The sequence below is a fragment of the Hemitrygon akajei genome, chromosome 1 (assembly GCF_048418815.1).
Source record: "Hemitrygon akajei chromosome 1, sHemAka1.3, whole genome shotgun sequence".
NCBI classification, from domain to species: Eukaryota; Metazoa; Chordata; class Chondrichthyes; order Myliobatiformes; family Dasyatidae; genus Hemitrygon; species Hemitrygon akajei.
Genome location: NC_133124.1, coordinates 190,962,180 through 190,983,330, shown reverse-complemented (window position 1 = coordinate 190,983,330; position 21,151 = coordinate 190,962,180). Strand labels below are relative to the sequence as shown.

Below are 21,151 nucleotides of genomic sequence, written 5' to 3'. Positions count from 1 at the left end.
ACTGGTATTAATTCCTGTTTTTTTTTTAAACATATTTGCCCTTTATTTCACTCTTAACCCATTTATTTCCTAATTTCTCTTTCTAAACTTAATTTCACATTGAATTCCCTGTTATGGTTTACAGAATTTTCACTGTTTAATTCACAATCCCATACTGTGGGTGAGGTTTTTTATATTTAGAGATACAGCACGAGAACAGGCCCTCCCAGCCCAATAAGCTCACACTGCCCAATTACACCCATGTGACCAATTTGCCTGTCATCTGTACAAATTTAAGATGTGGGAGGAAACCCACACAGTCATGGTGAGAATCTATAAACTCCCTACATTCAATGGCTGAATTGAACCCTTGCGATGTAATAGTGTTCAGCTAACTCTACTCTACCATGCTGCTTTGATGTGTAATAGTTGCTGATTGGGAAGTGAACTTCCATCTAGCATGTTCAGCAGTTAACATTGTAGAGTATATTGGGAGGCTAAATTGGCACGGCCGAGTTTAAGAACGGATGGATTGTGTTCATTGATTGGTTACAGTAACACAAGTGACTAACTTTCTTCTCCATCCACTCCTGAAAATATCAGCTTTAACTCCACCTTGTGGCAAGTATTTTATCTGATTGAGAGTAATTTGCAAACAGAAACATGCTTGACAAGGAAATGTCAGCATGAATGTATAAAATGTTGATTCCACCTTGTAGGGTATCATGGCATGTTAAACTGGCACCAGTTGAATGTTTCGCTGTTGTCTGCAATGGTCTTATAAACTGAGGTCAATACCAACAGAGTGGAATGACCTTCAGCAGTCTCTCCATTGAGGTTCTTGCTGTCCCAGTGTTTCTCAGACCCTTGTTCCATGGACCTCTATCTGTCTGGGCAGCAACTTGATTTTAAAAGGAAAAAGATAGATGAGATCAGAAGGTGGACTGTAGTTAAATTTCCCACATAGGGAAATATTGAAAATGACTTCTATTTAGCCAGTGGTTCATCATGGCAGGAGTACTGACTGGATCTGATTCTGTTAATTTGCCCAAATATAATATTGGGGTTTGAATGCAGAATTAGAAATTGACAATGAGTAAAAGAGTGGGGGAGAGGGAGGTTGCAATGTGGATCATCTTCCATTATAACGATGAAGTCTGTTTTATGAGTCTCGGGAGTCATAGCAGGAAGACTAGTGAACAGGACTAGGCCCAACGCCAGTTCAGTGTGTGCGTGCGTTGAATCTGTACTGATGTCCTTTATGAATCCATGCTTAGCATAACCATAATATTAGGCTTTCTGGTGATATGGAGTGATTTAAATAGTCGCCTATGCTTTCAATTTTAGGAAAATCCTGTACCTGTTTGAGAATCCAGGGATATAGACTAGATACTTTTGCAATCAGTGTACATTTTCCTCTCATTTTCTTATGGGGTGCGGTTGAATGGAAACTAATCATTCCCATAGACAATTCCACCACCCATTAATCATTGTGTGTCAGTTACTTGGCATGTCATCCAAGGATTGCTCTGTCCTTAACTAACTGGATTCCAGTAGGGATAAATTATTAGTGGTCTAGAGCATTTGTCTTCCCCTCCCCAATTTTGGTCACTCTGCATTCTATTTCCGAGTATTGTGTTGACTAGGTGAGGTTTTTAACCACTCGGTATATGCATTGAAGGTTGGTTTGGAGAAGAGAGCGGACAGCCCAGTAGTTCCTCCTGACGCTGACGTCTCAGACGAAACATCAATGGATTCATGTGTATCCAGGCGTGGTACAGGATCGTCAAGAAAAGACAACATCTGTCAGGTGAGGATGAAAGATGAGAGTAATGAGGCTTTTGAGCCATGATTTTGGATTGCCTATACGTAATAATCTTTATTGATTGGCTAATAGAAATGTGATTATATCTATGATATGCATATACCCATTGACTGGAATTGCCTCACATTCAGTAACTTTGTTACAGAAATCTAGTATGTTCTGTGGAACTTCTTAGTTCCTTTGTGTGAAAATTAGTTTTCTGCCCATTCTAACACAAATCACTTAGTTGTGATTGAATCCTGGAAGCAGTGATCCTGTCTTGGAGTTATGCAGTGCAGAGACAGCCCACTCGTCCATACTGACTGACTGAGGTGTCTGTCTAAGCTGCCCAATTCAGCTGCAAGACAATCTTATTGTAACCTTTTATCACTTGCTATCATGTGGCCTGAAGCAATTAAGGAAATAAAACTTCAAAAAAAAAATTGTTTGTCATCTATATCAATGAACTGGGTGATAATGTGGTTAACTAGAGCATCACATTTGTGGATGATACCAAGACTGAGTGTGCAGTGGACAGTGAAGAAATCTACCATAGTTTGCAGCAGGAAAAATGGCAGATGGAATTTAATACAGACAAGTGCAAGGTAGGACCAACCAAAGAAGGTTTTGCGCTGTGAATGGTAGGGCACTGAGGAGTGTGGAAGAACAAAGGGTCTGGAAATACAGGTCCATAATTCATTGAAAGTGGCACCACAGTTTGGTGAGCCATAAAGAAAGCTTTTGGCACATTGGCCTTCATAAATTAAAGTATTGAGTGCAGGAGATGGGATGTTCTGTTGAAGTTGTATAAGACATTGGTGAGGCCTAATTTGGAATATTGTGTGCGGTTTTGGTCTACTACCTACAGGAAAGATGGAAATAAGGTTGAAAGAGTACAGAGAAAATGTACAAGGATGTTACTGTGTCTGGAGGACCTGAGTTGTATGGAAAGATTGAAAAGGTTAGGCCTTTATTCCTTGGAACATTGAAGATTGGGAGGAGATTTGATAGAATTATACACAATTATGAAGGGTATAGACAGGGTAAATGCAAGCAGAGTTTTTCCACTGAGGTTGGGTGGGACTGTAACCAGAGGTCATGAGGGTGAAAGATGAAAAGTTTAAGGGGAACATGAGGGGGATCTTCATTCAGAGGGTCGTGAGGGTGTGGAACGAACTGCTAGCGCAAGTGATGCATGCAAGCTCGATTTCAACTTTTAAGAGAAGTTTGGATAGGTACATGGATGGTGTGGGTATGGAGGGTTATGGTCCCTGTGCAGGTTGAAGAGAGTAGACAGCTTAAATTGCTTGGCATGGACTAGATGGGCGGAAGGGCATATTTCTGAACTTTACTTTTCTATGACTGTAGAATATGGCAAGTTCTGGACCTCTTCTGTTCCATAGTGGGTGGGGGAATTGCCATCCACAAATGTTGTAGACTGCTTTGCCAAGCACCTATGCTCCATTTACAAGAAAAAGCAGAATCTCCTGGTGGCCACCCATTTTGATTCCACTTCCACTGTCATGTCAATCCATGGCTTTCACTGTTGCCGAGATGAGGCCACACTCAGGTTGGAGGAGCAACACCTTGTATTCTGTCTGGGTAGCCCCCAACCTGATGGCATTAACATCAATTTCTCAAACTTCCAATAATAGCCCTCACCATTCCCCTTTCTCATTTCCCTCTCTCACCTTATCTCCTTACCTGCCCATCATGCCCCCCCTCAGGTGCTCCTCCCCCTTCCCTTTCTTCCATGGCCTTCTATCCTCTCCTGTCAGATTTCTCCTTTCTCAAGCCTTTATCTCTTTCACCAATCGACTTCCCAACTCTTTACTTTACTCCTCCCCCTCCTGCCCCCCTCCCCAGTTTCACCTATCACCTACTACTTGCATTTCTTCCTCTCCTCCCCACACCTTTTTTTTAAACTGACTTTCCTTAATTTTTCTCCAGTCCTGATGAAGGGTCTTGGCCCAAAACATCAACTGTACTCTTTCCTATAGATGCTGCCTGGCCTGCTGAGTTCCTCCAGCATTTTGTGTGTGACGCTTGGATTTCCGGCATCTGCAGATTTTCTCTTGTTTATAAATGTCTTAAATTTTATTTATGATATTTTGATAATTCAGGAAACTGGATTTAATGATTGTTTTGTGACCATCTGCTGTCTCAGATCTGTGAGAAACCTGGTGAGTCTCTGGTGCCCTGTGAAGGCGAGTGCTGTCGAGTCTTTCATTTAGAGTGTCTTGGACTAGCAGAGCTGCCCAACGGGAAGTTTACATGTATGGAATGTTCTACAGGTAATGGGGAATGTGATTTCATTATTTTCCTGTTCTTCATTAAACTTCGCAACTTTAAGTAATTTCATTTTAATCCTTGTTCATCTTCCTGGTGATGGCTGAAGTGCAGTTATCACTAATGATATGGTCATTGTTTCATTGATAAAAAGAAGATAAAAATGAGCTTTTTTTTGGGTCCCATATGAATCGTAATATACATTGAAATGTGTTGTTTGTGTCAGTAGTGCTGTGAGATAGATAGAACATGCCTATGACTTGCCTTAAGTGTACATTTTGGAATGTGGGAGGGAAAGCGTTGTCATGGGGAGAACGTACACCTCCTTGCAGAAGGTGGTGGGAATTGGACCCGATTGGTGATTGCTGATGCTGTAAAGTGATTGTGTTAACCGCTATGCTCCTGTGCTGGTAGTGAGGAATGATCATATATTGGTTTAATGAATAGCTTCTTCATAGCACCTCACTATTATTATTTACTCCACCCAGAGCTCAGTCAGAATGAAACTAGATACCTGTAACGTGACCACCTAGCAGTGTCCAGTATCATCACCAGCTTGAGTTTCACTTGTTTTCAAAATGAATGTTGTGGCATGAAGACATTAGCCTGTAGTGAATGATATATTTCTCTACTTGTACACTGATCTTCATACAGGGAATCACACGTGCTTTTCTTGCAAGTTATCTGGAAAGGTTGTAAAAAGGTGTTCAGTGAATTCGTGTGGAAGATTTTATCATGAATCCTGTTTGCGGGGCTATTCTTCGGCCATGTTTGAAGGAAAAGGATTCCGATGTCCCCTCCACTGCTGTTTGGCATGCTTGGCAGACAACTGTGAAATAGCTAAAGCAACCAAAGGTGAGAAAATCAAGGTGATTTCATCTTGTAACAATCTGAGAGGAATTTTCAAGTCAAAAAGCCCAGAAATGAACCTTTTTTCCTACCAGGTCCATGCCGATTGTTCATTTATTCCAATCCAAGGGCACATTTTTTATGTCCTGCCCCTATTAGTCCTCCGAAAGTGCTTGTGCTTGCCTAGATTAAGTTCTATTTATCATTGCTCTGCACAGTTTATCAACTGATTAATGTCATCCTGTAGCCTCTTCACTTTCAATATCACCCATTATTCTTGATCTCTCATGCCAATTCAAGGATCAAATTACAACTGTAATTTTAAAATACTGTTGGAAGTTGTTTGGGATCTAAATTTGTCCGGTTAAATTTGCCTGACTTATTTAACAGTAGTTTTATTTTTCTGCTTCATCTCTTTTGCTTAAGTATTAGTTCAACATAGTACTGTGACATCAGTGGTCAGAACTATCAGCGGACTAATGTTCTGACTGCTGCATTTCATTCAGAGCAGCCGTACATTATTGGCAAGAAGCTTAATGATTTTATCATTATTGTTGGAAAGCATGAATTTGTATCATGAAATAGAGTGAATGTTAAAGATTGTGGCGGTCTGCTCTAACTGCTTGTTCTAAAGAGAGATGTGCTTCCCTTAACTTGGGAAGCATGGTTTTGTTTTGATATTTACAATCTTGTGTTATAGAACATAAAATAGTATATGCCCTTCAGCCCACAATGTCGTGCCAATCTTTTAATGTACTCCATGTTCAATCTAATCCTTCCCTCCTACGTTGTTTGTAACCTACCATTTTTCTTTCATTCACATGCCTATCTAAGAGTATATTAAATGTCCCTGATGTATCAGCCAATATTTCTGCAGTATTTTAATATGCTGAGCTTCTGTGTAATGGTTCTCTGTATACAGTATGCTTATGACATTTGCTGCACTCTGCATTGAGTTAGATAGCGTTTCACCTCAACTAATTGCAGGGAAAAGTCACTCAAAATATACAGGGCAATTCTTTTTGAGTAGAGGAGAGAATTGTAAAGTGATTAGTGAGGAAATGGAACACTCACCCCTGTTATGGACTTGAGATTCTGGAAATCTCAATGTAAACAAAATACTGGTGGGATGATGTCGGGGATTTGTTGCTGTTCTTTCCTGCGAATGAGGGGGTCGGGGATTGTTATGTGTAGGGGGTTGTTGATTGTTATTGTGCTGTTTTTTTGCTGTGGGCCAGGGGTGGGGGTGCGTATTTTAGGGTCTGCGCGTATCGTATTTTTTCTTTTTTTTTTGTGCCCGTTAGGGAGAGTTGATGTATTCTCTTTCATCAACATTCGTGGTCTTTTTGTATTTAGGCAAATACAAAATCTGGAGTAGACAAATATCAGAGTTGCATTATACTTTGACAATAAAATGAACCAGCATCATGGAAGGAAATGAATAGTTAACATTTGGAGCCAAGACCCTTCATCAGAATGTTTACTCTCTACAGTGACCTATAATCATTATTACTTCTGCCTATACCATTCCCTTGTAATTTCATGTTCCCCCATACTTCAGTCCCAGTTGATACTTTTCCTTATCTAAGCAAATTAACTTAAGAATTATTTCAAAGGCGGGAGCCAAAAAACAAATAGTCCAATAAAATGTAGAGTTACATGGGTTCCTCTGAGTGACCTTAGGAAATCATTGAAGAAACTGACATTAGGTGTTAGTGAGCATTTCTGAAAAACTATTTCAAATTGAATTTTTCTAATAAGCAAGACGTGGGACTATGTATTTGGAAATTTAATTTTTCTTGATACATTTTAAAAGGTCTTTGAAGATCAATTGATTTATTTTGATGCATCTGAAATCAGGTCGCATGATGCGCTGCTTACGGTGTCCTGTGGCTTACCACGTGGGGGAGAGCTGTATTGCAGCTGGCAGCCTGGTCCTTTCATCCCATAGCATCATTTGCAACAACCATTCCAGTCTGAAGAAAAACAATCGGGCATCTCTCCAAGTAAATGTAAGCTGGTGCTTTATCTGTGCCAGAGGTAAGGCAATTTTTCTTTAGTTCTGAAGATAAAATAATACATTAACTTTAAACAAAACATGTATTAATTAACTTCTTTCTTTAAAAAAAAATTACCTCCCTCTTTTTTTTCTGGAAAAAAAACTTCAAGACTAAATTAATATTTTTCAGATTTTTTTCGGGGGGGAATCATGGGTATTTTCATTGCAGCTCATGTTTTTTATCTGTTTTGTGTAGGGGTAATTAACCAAGACCAATCTGAAACCCTTATCAGTTCATATACATATAAGTCGCACTACCTACTGAGCGAGTCAAATCGTTCGACTGAGTTGTTGAAAAAACCTATGATTCCTCCCTCACCGTCAACTACAGTAAAGAAATGTGGGAAAGGTAATAAAAACCAGTTTATCTCTGGAACCATATGTGCTTGAATTTCTTAACCACCACCACACACCCCTCCAATCCCATCCACCATGCTTTTTCACCCCTTCCCCCACCCCGCATCTGCTAAACCTGTTGCTTTATTAAATCTCATGTGATCTTGTCATGAAAATGTGTGAATTGATTTTTTCAATAATCTCAAATCAAAAGCTCTGTTTAATAAGCAGAAATAATAAAAAAAAAGGTAATCCTGGGCTTGAAGTAATTGCAAGGTCAATCTAATCTTTAATTAGATATCTTAAACTGTTGATGCTCATTAGATATCCCATTCTGGACAATAACAAATACTGAATATCCAATGAGAAAACCACCTGCCTTTAATCTTTAATGTTTCACCCACATTCCTCTAGACCCCACAATTTATAACTTCAAACTATGCTTTCATTCCTCATGAAACAACTCCTTCAACTGTATTAATCTAGTGAGCCTTCATTAAAGGGTAGTCTGATCCAAGCTAGCTAATCTAGTACGGAATGGGTGCAGGAAAAATGCAATTGCTCTTTGAACTTTTTAGTTGGAGTTAAGGAAGAATTGGCCTTATTTTTTTGGTCCTTTTAATGCTTCCTGCTAGAAATTGTGACATGCCTGATAATGCTTGGATCTGTCTTGACTGTCCCATCCATTCTATTGAGCAGTTTCGTCATCCTGATAGACTGATGCTGTCTGATTCTGCCTCATGAAAACCCATTTTCTAATGGTGAGGATAAGAAGCATATGATCTGGATTGAGCCTTTTAACATTTAAAGCTTTTAGACCCATGTGTACTTAGCAGGATTGATCTGTAATTAATTTTTCCTTTTACTCCTGAGTCTCTACATACATAAACACAAAACATTAGGCTCAGTTAACTTTATTAAAACCCGAACACCCTTAGTTGGTTCTGATAACCCTGCAGGCAGCTCCTTTTTAAAATGAATTTATTTGGTCTTGCTGTGAAGTTTAAAGATTGAAGACACTGGAACAGAAAACAGATCTCTGGAAGAACTCGGTAGATCAAGCAGTATCATGATCTGATGCAAGACCTCAAACCAAAACGTTGATGTACTTGTTTTGCCTCCATAGATAATGCTGGACCTGCTTGCTTCTTATAGTGTTCTGTTTTTTATTTAACCAGGTTTTGCAATCTCAAGTTATATTTCACTATGTATCTGTTCTACCCAATTACATTTTGGTGCAGATGACTTGTGATTATTTTGAGCCCGACTTGCTTAGCATGAATGGGGTTTTGCAGACACGCTACCTTTAAAGGTCAGCGATGTTAACCTGCTTATTGTTTTAATCAAGTTTCTGCTTTACTCCTCCTATCCTTCCAGCTAACTGAAAATAGTGCATTCGTGCTTTCATGTATTAGATGGACAAGTTGGGTTGTTGACAAATATTTTGTAGAATCATTGAAGAGAAAACTTTCTTGCTGTTGAGGCTCCCCTTTTAAAACAAAAGAGATACTTGAGGCAGAAATTTGTCTTGGCCAATAAGGCAAAGTATGTGACAGTCAAAAGTCAATTCCTACCCCTTTTCCCTTCTCTCCATCAGCTGAGAGTTGTTCTGGCATAAATGCATGTGACTTGATATAAGCATCGAAAGCCCAGAAAGATGTTTTTGTTTTTCTTCTCCAAGGAAGGAGGAGTTCCCAGAAATGAAAATTCTTGAGCATGCTTTATGTAGCCATTGCAGTATTTGTTAATCCATTGTGCTCTCATTCATTTCCACTTGCTCTCATCTCCACAGACTCTTTTGTTTTTTGGGGGGGGAAGAGATTGCATCCCTGGAACAGTTTTTCCAGCGACGGTTGTGTTTATACTAAAAGTATGTGCATTTCTGCAGGACAAGCTGGCCCTGGTCATCATCATCTTAATTATTCTCTGGGAACCATCAATTGATGTGGTCTGGTCAGCGCTGATCTCATTGATGCTGTTTATGTATTTCGTATTTTTGAGATCCACAGCAGCATTTGGGAGTTTTTGTTACTGGCCATTTTGAAATCCAGGAAAAATAACAGTGATTTATTTTTTAAAATTCCTTTTTGCTAAATGTTTCCTTAGAATTTCTCCTGTGCTTAGTTGTATATCTGGATCAGGTTAGGTAAGGAACATTTGTCATTTCAGCAGTTACCAAAACTTTACAGTGATAAGTTCTTCAGCCATATAGCTTCAGTTGAGAACTGAATGAGAAACATGCTGTTTGGGGATCAAAAGTGACCACTATTGCTGGAACTCTGAACTGTAACTGATGCACAAAGCACTGTTTCTTCACCAGAGTGAGTTTGGTTCTCGCAGGCTAATAAAAACAGATTTTATCACCAGGTTAGCATTTATATATCTTACACAGAAAAGTAACTGGCAATAGTTGCTTTAAATTATTATTTTAAATAAGTCAATGTTGTTAGAAGTAACAGGGCTAATTTTCATATGTGTTCAATTTCAATTTGTGATTCTAATTTTCTATCACAAGTTGTGCTTAATTGAGTTAAAAACTTTGTACCTTTTGTTCCTCATCTTGTTCTGAAATGAAGGATTGTCTTCCACTGTGATTTCAAACTGGATGAAAAGGTGGTTCTCACAAGTCATTGCTTCAATAAACATGCATGGAGCCTTTAGAGTTCCAGTTTGGGATCTTTTTTATAAATCAATCCAACTCTTTTTAAGACCAAGTTTTACAAGAGCAATCACTGGTGACTCTTGCAGTGCAGCTTATAACTGGGAAAACAACGAGCACCACTAGAAGCTGTATAATGCAAAAATTGTGCAATTTTACACAATAACTAAACAAAATTCTTTGTGCATCAAGGTGGCCGCCTATTATGCTGTGAATCCTGTCCAGCTTCTTTCCATCCTGAATGCCTGAATATTGAGATGCCAGAAGGAAACTGGTATTGCAACGATTGTAAAGCTGGCAAGAAATCACGGTATAAAGAAATAGTCTGGGTCAAGCTGGGCATCTACAGGTAAGTTTATATCATAAGTCTTTAATAACTCATGTTGTAAAGGAGGACGTGGCATTGGGCCAGAAGGTGTTTTGCAATAGTTAAAGCAGCTGTTGGGCTGAAATTGGATTAGAGAGTATAAATTAATGGACTGAAATCAGAGAAAGTGACACTTGTTCAATAGTTTGCCATCTGTGATGGAGTTGCAGTTTCATTTCAGGGTTGATAATTGAATTGGAAAAAGCAACATAGCTAATTAAAGTCAATTAGGAAAAGAAGGTTGTTTTGGATTAATGTTTTTTTTGGTGTATGTGAGAGTTTAGGTTGCATATTGAATTTTAGATGACAGGAATAGATCACATTGAACAAACTAAAATTCTGAAAAGTTTATGGAGAGTCCAAGAAAGTGTTTAAAGTATAGGTTCATGGATAGTCTTACCTGCCACAGAAAAAGGCTATTCAGCCCATTATATCCACGATAGAAGAATTATCTATTTTATCCTCACTATCCAACTCTTGATTCCCAGTGGTTATGGTACTTCAGTTCTACATCTAAGTTTTTCATCCTGTTACCCTAGCATGCAATAGGTTTCAATTCCCTATTGTCCTTGTTGTGGGGGCGGGGGGGTTAATCTTTCAATTCATTACCTTGTGCTCATCTAAAGTGAATTCTGTTTGATTGATCAGTCCTGTATTCTTAAGCTTTTTTTCTCACTGGCTAATTTTTTTCCTGTATCTATATTTCAAACTTACAGATGATAAAATTAATTGATGAAAACAATTAAGAGCTTATATTGAACTCTCGTAATATTAATATCTGCAATTTTTTGTTTTTAAATTTAGATTACACCTTTTTGGCAGGAAAAAATGCTTTAAATAATTTTTAATATTGAAAGATTCCATTGAAGGATTCCTGACCCAAAATTTCAACCATTTCTCCATCCGTTGATGCTGCCTGACTGGTTATATTTTCTGTTTAAGTTTGTTTTCAGCATTCAGTTTGTCTTAGTTCAAAGGTCAAATTTAATGTCACCGGAATGTATACTATATACATCCTGAAATGCTTTTTTTTCGCAAACATCCATGAAAACAGAGAAGTGCCCCAAAGAATAAACGACAGTTAAGCGCAAGAACCCCAAAGTCACCCCAGCTCCCCTCCCTCCCACACGTAAGCGGCAGCGAGCAACAAATCCCCCCCCCCCCCCCCCCCCCACCGGCAAAAAAAAAGACACAGACTTGCAGTTACCCCAAAGACTTTGCATTTCACCCGGCATTCTTATATACCACATGTTTTTTCTCTCTCTCCCTAATAAGGGAGAAGGAGGTGTCTCCATTTTCCCAGTGAGCGGAGAGACATAACAAACAACTCACTGGTTTACGATGTTTAAAGTCCATTCTATGTGGCTTTTTTCAAGCTCTGTGCCTGAAGATCGCAAAGATCCTGGGTCTTCAGGCACACAGCAATAGATTTTCCGACTCCCCTGCCGTGACACCGACCTTTGATCTCCAGAGCCCCGAGATCTTAAGCTTCCAAATCGGAGCCGGACTTTCAGGCTAAACCCTTGACATGCCGAACAACAGCCAGTACTGAAACCCTGAGAACGGGTCCCATTCCCGCAAAAAACTGAAGTCCGCGTATAACTCCAGTTCAGGCCAAGAGAAAAATAAAGATATTAAAGATAGAAATAGAGCTGTTTCCGAAGATGCAATCAAAAGAGTCTCCATTTAGCGCCGTCTTAACTTTGCTTTGCCTCTGCCTCCGCCTTCCTGTAATATAACTCGGTTTCAGAAATGAATTCCAAATGTTTTACAAAATTGTTGATGTATGTTTTTGAACCAAAAAAAGGTTGATGGAATTGTTGAATATTGTGGTTTTAAAAAAAAAGTTAAGACTGTATTTTAAATGTCAATTGGTAGGAAGTCCCAAGGCCTATAGTCACAAATTACATTTGCAGTTTTTGTGGAACTATACTGGTTGTGCTGTTGGATAAAATCTTTGTTAGTGGAAGCTTGCAATGGCTAGAAAGTAAAACTACACCAATTAAGGAAAAAGTTAGCAATTATTTTAATCAAAGGAAATATTAGTATGTGGGAAAAGGATCATGAATTGAAATTAGTGTCTTAATTGCTCAATGAAGGTGCTGTCACACAAATTCCTATGCTACTAGCTTTGGGGATGTGTGTGTGAGAGAGAGAGAGAGAGAAAGAGCACCTTTCAGCTTTATCATTAATCAGTATTAAATCAATGATACAGTACCCTGAAATAGGGTGCACGGTGCGTCACTAATGGTACTGAAGAGTAAGTACTGAGTCAAAATGGGTGAAATTACAAGAAGTGGTAAAAGGTTTGGTTAGTGTTGAGTATTAAGCAAAGAAGATGGAAGAGCATAACATTTTGTGCAAAGGTCTTGTAAAGGCATTTGAAACCATGAGAATGGCAGCGCACAAGGTCAGAGCAGAAGTTAATTCAGGGCCGGGGGATTGTTTCCTGTTCCTTTGACCTTTTGTATTAATAGTTGACCATTCTGTCTCCCTCCCCAGTTCCTCCAACAGCTGGATCAGAACTGATGTGAAATTTGTTTTGTGGCAGCAGCGCATTGCAGGGCATAAAAAAATATATTGTTAAGTTCCAAAAAATATTTCAAAGGAGGAATAGTAAGGTAGTGTTCATGCATTTATGGGCTATTCAGTAATCTGATGCTGGAGGGGAAGAAGCTATTTCTAAAACATCGACTGTAGGTAGTCAGGCTCCTGTACCTCCCAGATGTAATGAGAAGAGAGCATATCCCAGATGGCGAGGTTCCTTAGCGATGGATGCCACCTCTTTGAGGGACTGCCCCTTGAAGAGGTCCTCAATAGTGGGGTTGGTTGTGCCTATAATAGAGCTGGCTTTGTCTGCAACCCTCTGCAGCCTGTTTCAATCCAGTGCACTGGTGATGTAACCAGTCGGAATGTTCCATCTGTAGAAATTTGCCGGAGTCTTTGTTAACATACCAAACTCTGAATGAAGTACAACTATTGGGGTGTCTCCTTCATGATTCCATCAATGTGCTGGGCCCAAGATTGATCCTCAGAGGTGCTGACGCTAAGGAACTTGAATTGCATGCTCTTTCCACTGTTGACCCCTCAGTGAGGACTGGTGTGTGTCCTCCTGACTTTCCCTTCCTGAAGTCCACAATCAATTCTTTGTCTTGGTGACGTTGAGTGCAAGATTGTTATTGCAATACCACTCAACTAGCTGATCTGTCTCACCCTTGTACACCTCCTTGTTGCCATCTGTGATTCTGGCAACAACAGTATTGTCATTGATGAAATTGGTGAACTTATTTGAGCTGTGCTTAACCACGCAGTCATGAGTGTAGAGAGAGTAGAACAGTGAGCTAGCAAAGCATGCATCCTTGAGGTATGCCAGTGTTGATTATCAGCGAGGAGGAGACGTTAATACCAATCCGCCCTCTAGATGAAGTTAAGGGTCCAGTTGCAGAGAGGCACAGAGGCTCTGGTTCTGAAGTTTATTGATTAGCAGTGAGGGTATGATGGTGTTAAATGCCAAGCTCTAATCAATAAACAGTAGCATGCCATATGAAACAGTTCTTTCCATGAATCATTCCCTCTCTTTCCCTAGGTGCCAGGATTACTCACGAAAAGCTCACATTCAACAACTCTTAGTAAACCTCTTCCATTGTTTTTATTGGCATTCTGTCAGAAACCTAGAAGTAGGTTTAAGATCTGAGGGGTGCGACAGCACGATCGCTGACTGTAGAGGCCAATTCTGGATCTGGAGCAGCAGGGAAACGGGCGCTTGGATAGTAGGATCCTTCCTGCATCTCCTCTTCTCCTCAGCAGTCTCACTATTAATCAGGGGCGTTATCACAGCTGCACTCAGAGGTGATGTAATGGAGGGCTCACCCACTGAGGCTACGTCCACACTAGACTGGATAAATCCATGACCAAACTTTTTTCTCTTTGTTTTTACCCTCCGTCCATACTAAAATGCCGTTTTTGTCCCCCGAAAACGGAGATTTTCAGAAACGCTGTCCAGAGTGTGTAATTTTGAAAACGCTGGATTGGCCAGAACAGTGTGGACGGGGTATCTGGAGAAATCTAAAAACACTGTCATGACGTGCCAGAACAGATGGTGATGGCAGCACGCCATTTCATTGTTTTCTTGAACACAACCTAACAATTTCAGAACGGACGGCAATGAGACTGAAGCCAGAAGAGTTAGAAATGTACTCACCAAATACTTAGACCCATAACTTACTGAATAAATAAGTATACTGTACTCACTTTGCTCTGTTTTCTGTCCTTGCTCATATGAAGGTGGTTTACCTATTTATGCAAGTACTTCTCTGACAATAGATGTGTAACAGCCTAATGTAACATTGTATGGAAATACAAGATAGTACTGATGCAGACATGTTTTATACATTTAACAAGGGACTTTATTAATGCAACAGAGTTCATCAGTTTTTCAATGTTCGTTGTCAGCCGGTTCACTGTCCGTGAACTCCCTGTCGGTTGCCTCCATACACTCCAGTATTTGGTTTTTTTTAACTTTTAAGTCCTCCTGTGCGAGAGCCAACAGCTGTCTGTCGTTTAAGCTTTTCTAGTCTGTAACTGAACAAATGCACACCAAGTCTTTCACGGCGAGATTCAACACCAAACATGTCGTTTGTTCTCTGTAGATGTGTCCTGTGCGTGTGCAATAGGAGGAGATTCGCCAAAATATCTGTTTTAATGTGGACAGAGATATTTTTAAAAACGCTTAGTGTGGACACCTATCGTTTTTACGTGAATCCAGCATTTTCAAAATTATCTGGCCTAGTGTGGACGTAGCATGAGTTTATATGAGTAGAACTAAAATATAGAAGTGGTCCAGTCACTCTGGGATTGCAGTAAAAATAATAGGTTTGTTGTCATGGGGGACTTCAATTTCCCTCATTTCAACTGGGACCTTCTTAATGCAAGAGATTTAGATGGGGCAGAATTCGATAGGTGCATCCAGGAAGGTTTCTTGAATCAAGATGTAGATGGTCCAACAAAAGGAGGGGCTGTAGTGGGCCTGGTGCTGGTTAATAAGCCTGGCCAAGTGACCGACTTTTCAGTAGGTGAGCAGTTAGGGAACAGTGACCACAACTCCTTCAGTTTTAAGATAGCGAAAGATAAAGATAGGTGTGGACCTTGTGGGGAAGTATTAAATTGGAGCAGGGCAAATGATGTGAGCATTAGGCAGGAGCTAGGGAGAATTAATTAGGAACAGTTGTTTTTGGGCAAGTTACATCTGACGTGTGGAAAATGTTTAAATACCAACTGCACAGAGTACAGGACTGGTATATTCCAGTCAGAAGGAATGATAAAGATGGCAAGGTAAGTGAACCTTGGATGTTGAGAGAGGTAATTAGTCAAGAAAAAAAGGGAGCATATGTAAAGCTTGGGAAGCTAGAATCAAACAGAGCCCTTGAGGATTATAAAGAAGCCAGAAACAACTCCAGAGAATTAGGAAAGTCCAAGTAGGATTGAAGAGAATCCCAGGGTATTCTGTACAGTATATCAAGAGCAAGAGGATAACTAGAGAGGGCAAGGCCACTGTGACAGAGGAGTCTTCACTGGCCTTTGGCGGCATTGGAATAATTTCACAGCCTTGAATTAACATTCTCTTCCCTTTTTACATCCAAATAACCATTTGGTACTATATCTTGTCGGACAGTGTCGGGGATGCACACCCATAACATTGAAAGCAGCTTCCATGCATTGTACATGCATGAACATATACATTCACATCATGTATATGTAGTTGCCATAATACACCATTAACACACGCATACAGGGAATAACAGTTAGTACATAAATGTTTATTTGTTTTAAGTGCTCTGTTGGTCTGTTTGTTCATTTGTTTGTGGTTTTGCGGTTTCGGGTACATCTTGGCAAAACTGAGGCGCTGCTTCCAAGCTGGTATTATTCATGCTGGAGTGAAACTGCACGTGTGCAGTGAACAGAAGGAACATGCCAAGGAGTTGGGGTGGGGGAAGAATTAATAATTAAAATGTATGAAAGATGATAAATACAAAAGACATTATGTGATGATTTAGAAATTGATTTATACGTATATTATGTAGTAGATAATTTTCTTGTGTATTAATTGCCTTTTGCCAATGTATATGCAAGTGAGTGGGTCTAAAAGTACAAAATGTGCCTCAGTGCATTCCCCAGGGATGGTTGGAAACGGATGCTAATTGTGGTAGGTGCTTGTGAGCTAATTTGAGGAAGGTGTAAGTATTGATACTGATCTGTATAAATACTGTATTGTATATCTGTAAGTATATAATGTTATATTGCTCCTCATTTACATATGTTTTCATACTTTGGGACTTTGTGTGAAAAATTTGGAGTACTAAACACATGCACCTGCTATTGTGGCTGGGAAGTTACTGGAGAGAATTTAGAGGGATAGGATTTATGGACATTTGGAAAACCATGGCCAAATTAGAGAGAGCTAGCATGGCTTTGTACAGGAACAAGTCATGTCTTACTAATTTGAGTTTTCTGATGAATGGTATGATGAAGGTAGAGCTGTCTACATTGATTTTAGTAAGGCATTGACAAGGTCCCTCATATGAGGCTCATCCAGAAGATTAAGATGTGGTGAATTGGTTGTTTGGATTCAGAGATGGCTTGCCTATAGAGGACAAAGTGCAGTTGTTGAAGGGACTTGTTTTAGCCTGTCTATTCTAGTCTGTGATTAGTGGTGACCTGTAGGGATTTGTACTGGGATTGCTGCTGTTTGTGATGTATATAAAAGACCTGGATTAAAATGCCGATGGGTGGGTTGGTAAGCTTGCAGATAAGTCAAAGGTTGGTATAGAAGACTGGCAAAGAATACAGTGGGACATAGATCAGTTGCAGATATGAGCAAAGAAATGGCAGATGGAGTTTAATCCATCCAAATGTGAAGTGTTGCACAGTGGTAGTTCAAATGTAAAGAGACAGTACACTGATAAGAGCATGGTATTGTAACTTCATTGGACAGGTGATTAGGAAAGAGGAGTTAGAATGCACGGTAATTATGAGAAAGATTGAAGGGAAGAAAGCAAGAGGAAGGCAAAGACAAATAATGATGGAGACTGCAGCCAGAGAACTGGAAATGAATACCAATGACCCGAAACAGGAGTGTGTGGGCCATGGCAGTCAAAGCTCAAACTGGGCATGGCACCCGATGATGATGATTGTTGATGAGCAAGCGGAACTTGGGGTCCAAGTTCATAGCACCTGAAAGTGGCTAAGCAGCTGATAGGATAGTTAAGAAAGCAAATGGCATGTTTGCCTCTATTAGTAAAAGCATTAAGTTCAAAATTCAGGAAATTATATTGCAGCTTTATAAAACTAGTTAAGCCACATCTGGAGTATTACATACAGTTCTGGTTGCCCTATTATAAGAAGGATGTTGAGCCTTTGGAGAGGGTGCAAAAGATGCTGCCTGGATTGAGGGCAAGCGTAGATAGAATAGATGACAGTATCTTTTCCCAGGGTTTGAAATATCTAATACCTGAGGGCATGCATTTCAGGTGAGAAAGAGTAAGTTCAAAGGAGATGTAAGGGACAAGTTTTATTGCACAGAGTGGTGGGTGCGTGGAATGCACTGGTTGGGGTGGTGGTGGAGGCAGATAAATTAGAATGTTTAAGATACGTTTAGATAGGCACGTGAATGTGAGAGAAGATGAAGGATATGGACATAGCATAGGCAAAAGAAATTAGTTTAGTTGGCAACACACACAAAATGCTGGTGGAACACAACAGGCCAGGTAGCATCTATAAGGAGAAGCACTGTCGATGTTTCAGGCTGAGACCCTTCATCAGGACTAACTGAAAGGAAAGATGTTAAGAGATTTGAAAGTAGTGGGGGGAGGGGGAAATGCGAAATGATAGGAGAAGACCGGAGGGGGTGGGATAAAGCTAAGAGCTGGAAAGGTGATTGGCGAAAGTGATACAGAGCTGGAGAAGGGAAAGGATCATGGGACGGGAGGCCGAGGGAGAAACAAAGGGGGAGGGGAGCACCAGAGGGAGATGGAGAACAGGCAGAGTGATGGGCAGAGAGAGAAAAAAAACGAACAACTAAATATGTCAGGGATGGGGTAAGAAGGGGAGGAGGGGCATTAACGGAAGTTAGAGAAGTCAGTGTTCATGCCATCAGGTTGGAGGCTACCCAGCCGGTATATAAGGTGTTTTTCCTCCAACCTGAGTTTGGATTCATTTTGACAGTAGAGGAGGCCATGGATAGACATATCAGAATGGGAATGGGACATGGAATTAAAATGTATGGCCACTGGGAGATCCTGCTTTCTCTGGCGGACCGAGCGTAGGTGTTCAGCGAAACGGTCTCCCAGTCTGCGTTGGGTCTCACCAATATATAAAAGGGCACACCAGGAGCACCGGACGCAGTATACCACACCAGCCAACTCACAGGTGAAGTGTCGCCTCACCTGGAAGGACTGTCTGGGGCCCTGAATGGTGGTGAGGGAGGAAGTGTAAGGGCAGGTGTAGCACTTGTTCCGCTTACAAGGATAAGTGCCAGGAGGGAGATCGATGGGAAGGGATGGGGGGGACGAGTGGACAAGGGAGTCGCATAGGGAGCAATCCCTGCGGAAAGCAGAAAGGGGGGGGGGGGAGGGAAAGATGTGCTTGGTAGCGGGATCCCATTGGAGGTGGCAGAAGTTACGGAGAATTATACGTTGGACCTGGAGGCTGGTGGGGTGGTAGGTGAGGACAAGGGGAACCCTATCCTGAGTGGGGTGGTGGGCGGATGGGGTGAGGGCAGATGTGCGGGAAATGGGAGAGATGCGTTTCAGAGCAGAGTTGATGGTGGAAGAAGGGAGGCCCCTGTGTTTAAAAAAGGAAGACATCTCATTCCTCCTGGATTGAAAAGCCTCGTCCTAAGAGCAGATGCAGTAGAGACGGAGGAATTGTGAGAAGGGGATAGCATTTTTGCAAGAGACAGGGTGGGAAGAGGAATAGTCCAGGTAGCTGTGAGAGTCTGTAGGCTTATAGTAGATATCAGTAGATAAGCTGTCTCCAGAGATGGAGACAGAAAGATCAAAAAAGGGGAGGGAGGTGTCAGAAATGGACCAGGTAAATTTGACGACAGGGTGAAAGTTGGAGGCAAAGTTAATGAAGTCAACGAGCTCAGCATGCATGTAGGAGGCAGCGCCAATGCAGTCGTTGATGTAGCAAAGGAAAATAGGGGGATGGTTACCCGTATAAACTTGGAACATGGACTGTTCCACAAAGCCAACAAAAAGGCAGGCATAACTAGGACCCATACGGGTGCCCATGGCTACACCCTTGGTTTGGAGGAAGTGGGAGGAGCCAAAGGAGAAATTATTGAGAGTAAGAACTAATTCCGCAAGATGGAGGAGAGTGGTGGTAGAGGGGAATTGGTTAGGTCTGGAATCCAAAAAGAAGCGAAGAGCTTTGAGACTGTCCGGGTGGGGGATGGAGGTATATAGGGACTGGACATCCATGGTGAAAATAAGGCGGTGGGGGCCAAGGAACTTAAAATCATTGAAAAAATTCAAAGCGTGAGAAGTGTCACGAACATAGGTGGGAAGAGATTGAACAAGGGGGGATAAGACAGTGTCAAGGTATGCAGAAATGAGTTCGGTGGGGCAGGAGCAAGCTGAGACAATAGGTCTACCTGGACAGGCAGGTTTGTGGATCTTGGGTAGGAGGTAGAAACGGGAAGTGCGGGGTGTGGGAACTATGAGGTTGGTGGCAGTGGATGGGAGATCACCAGAGCTGATAAGGTTGGTGATGGTATAAGAGACAATGGCCTGGTGCTCCTTAGTGGGGTCATGATCAAGGGGTAAATAAGAGGAGGTATCAGAGAGTTGTCACTGTGCCTCGGCCAGGTAGAGGTCAGTACGCTAGACAACAACAGCTCCCCCCTTATCAGCAGGTTTTATAGTGAGGTTGGGATTGGTGCAGAGGGAGCGGAGAGCAGAGCGTTTGGAAGGAGTGAGGTTGGAATTGGAACAGGGCGCAGTGAAGTTGAGACAGTTGATGTCCCGTCAGCAATTAGCAATAAAGAGATCAAGAGCAGGCAGAAGAGCAGAGTGGGGTGTCCATGAAGAGGAGGAGGGTTGAAGACAGATATATACCGGCTGGGTAGCCTCCAACCTGATGGCATGAACATTGACTTCTCCAACTTCCGTTAATGCCCCTCCTCCCCTTCTTACCCCATCCCTGACATATTTAGTTGTTTTTTTTTCTCTCTCTCTGCCCATCACACTGCCTGTTCTCCATCTCCCTCTGGTGCTTCCCCCCCTCTTCTTTCTCCAGAGGCCTCCCGTCCCATGATCCTTTCCCTTCTCCAGCTCTGTATCACTTTCGCCAATCACCTTTCCAGCTCTTAGCTTCATCTCACCCCCTCTGGTCTTCTCCTATCATTTCGCATTTCCCCCTCCCCCACTACTTTCAAATCTCTTACTATCTTTCTTTTCAGTTAGTCCTGACGAAGGGTCTCGGCCCGAAATGTCAACAGTGCTTCTCCTTATAAATGCTGCCTGGCCTGCTGTGTTCCACCAGCATTTTGTGTGTGTTGTTTGAATTTCCAGCATCTGCAGATTTCCTCGTGTTTGTAGTTTAGTTGGCTATTTGATTACTAATTTAATTGATTTGCCATAGCATTGTGGGCTGAAGGGCCTTTTCCTGTGCTGTACTGTTCTAGGAAATGTTTGGAGGGATGTGGGACAAACATGTTAGGGTTAGTTTAGATAAACATCTTGACTGCTGTTGATGAGTTGGGCTGAGGGAGCTGTTTCCATGCTGTACATGAATCTAAATCAGAAGCAA

General features: G+C 41.2%; 1 protein-coding gene across 4 annotated transcripts in view; it reads left to right on the top strand.

The window, feature by feature from the left end:
- The window catches only part of nsd3 (nuclear receptor binding SET domain protein 3), a 98,600-nt gene that overhangs the window by 54,583 nt on the left and 22,866 nt on the right, over positions 1 to 21,151 (top strand). For 3 of the 4 annotated variants that reach the window (XM_073057863.1, XM_073057854.1, XM_073057846.1), the window contains exons 10-15: positions 1,661 to 1,789; positions 3,951 to 4,077; positions 4,727 to 4,927; positions 6,782 to 6,961; positions 7,177 to 7,329; positions 10,168 to 10,324. In XM_073057863.1, the coding sequence (XP_072913964.1) occupies positions 1,661 to 1,789; positions 3,951 to 4,077; positions 4,727 to 4,927; positions 6,782 to 6,961; positions 7,177 to 7,329; positions 10,168 to 10,324 (947 nt within the window). The remainder of the gene's footprint in view (positions 1 to 1,660; positions 1,790 to 3,950; positions 4,078 to 4,726; positions 4,928 to 6,781; positions 6,962 to 7,176; positions 7,330 to 10,167; positions 10,325 to 21,151) is intronic. The other variant, XM_073057873.1, reaches the window with a different exon arrangement.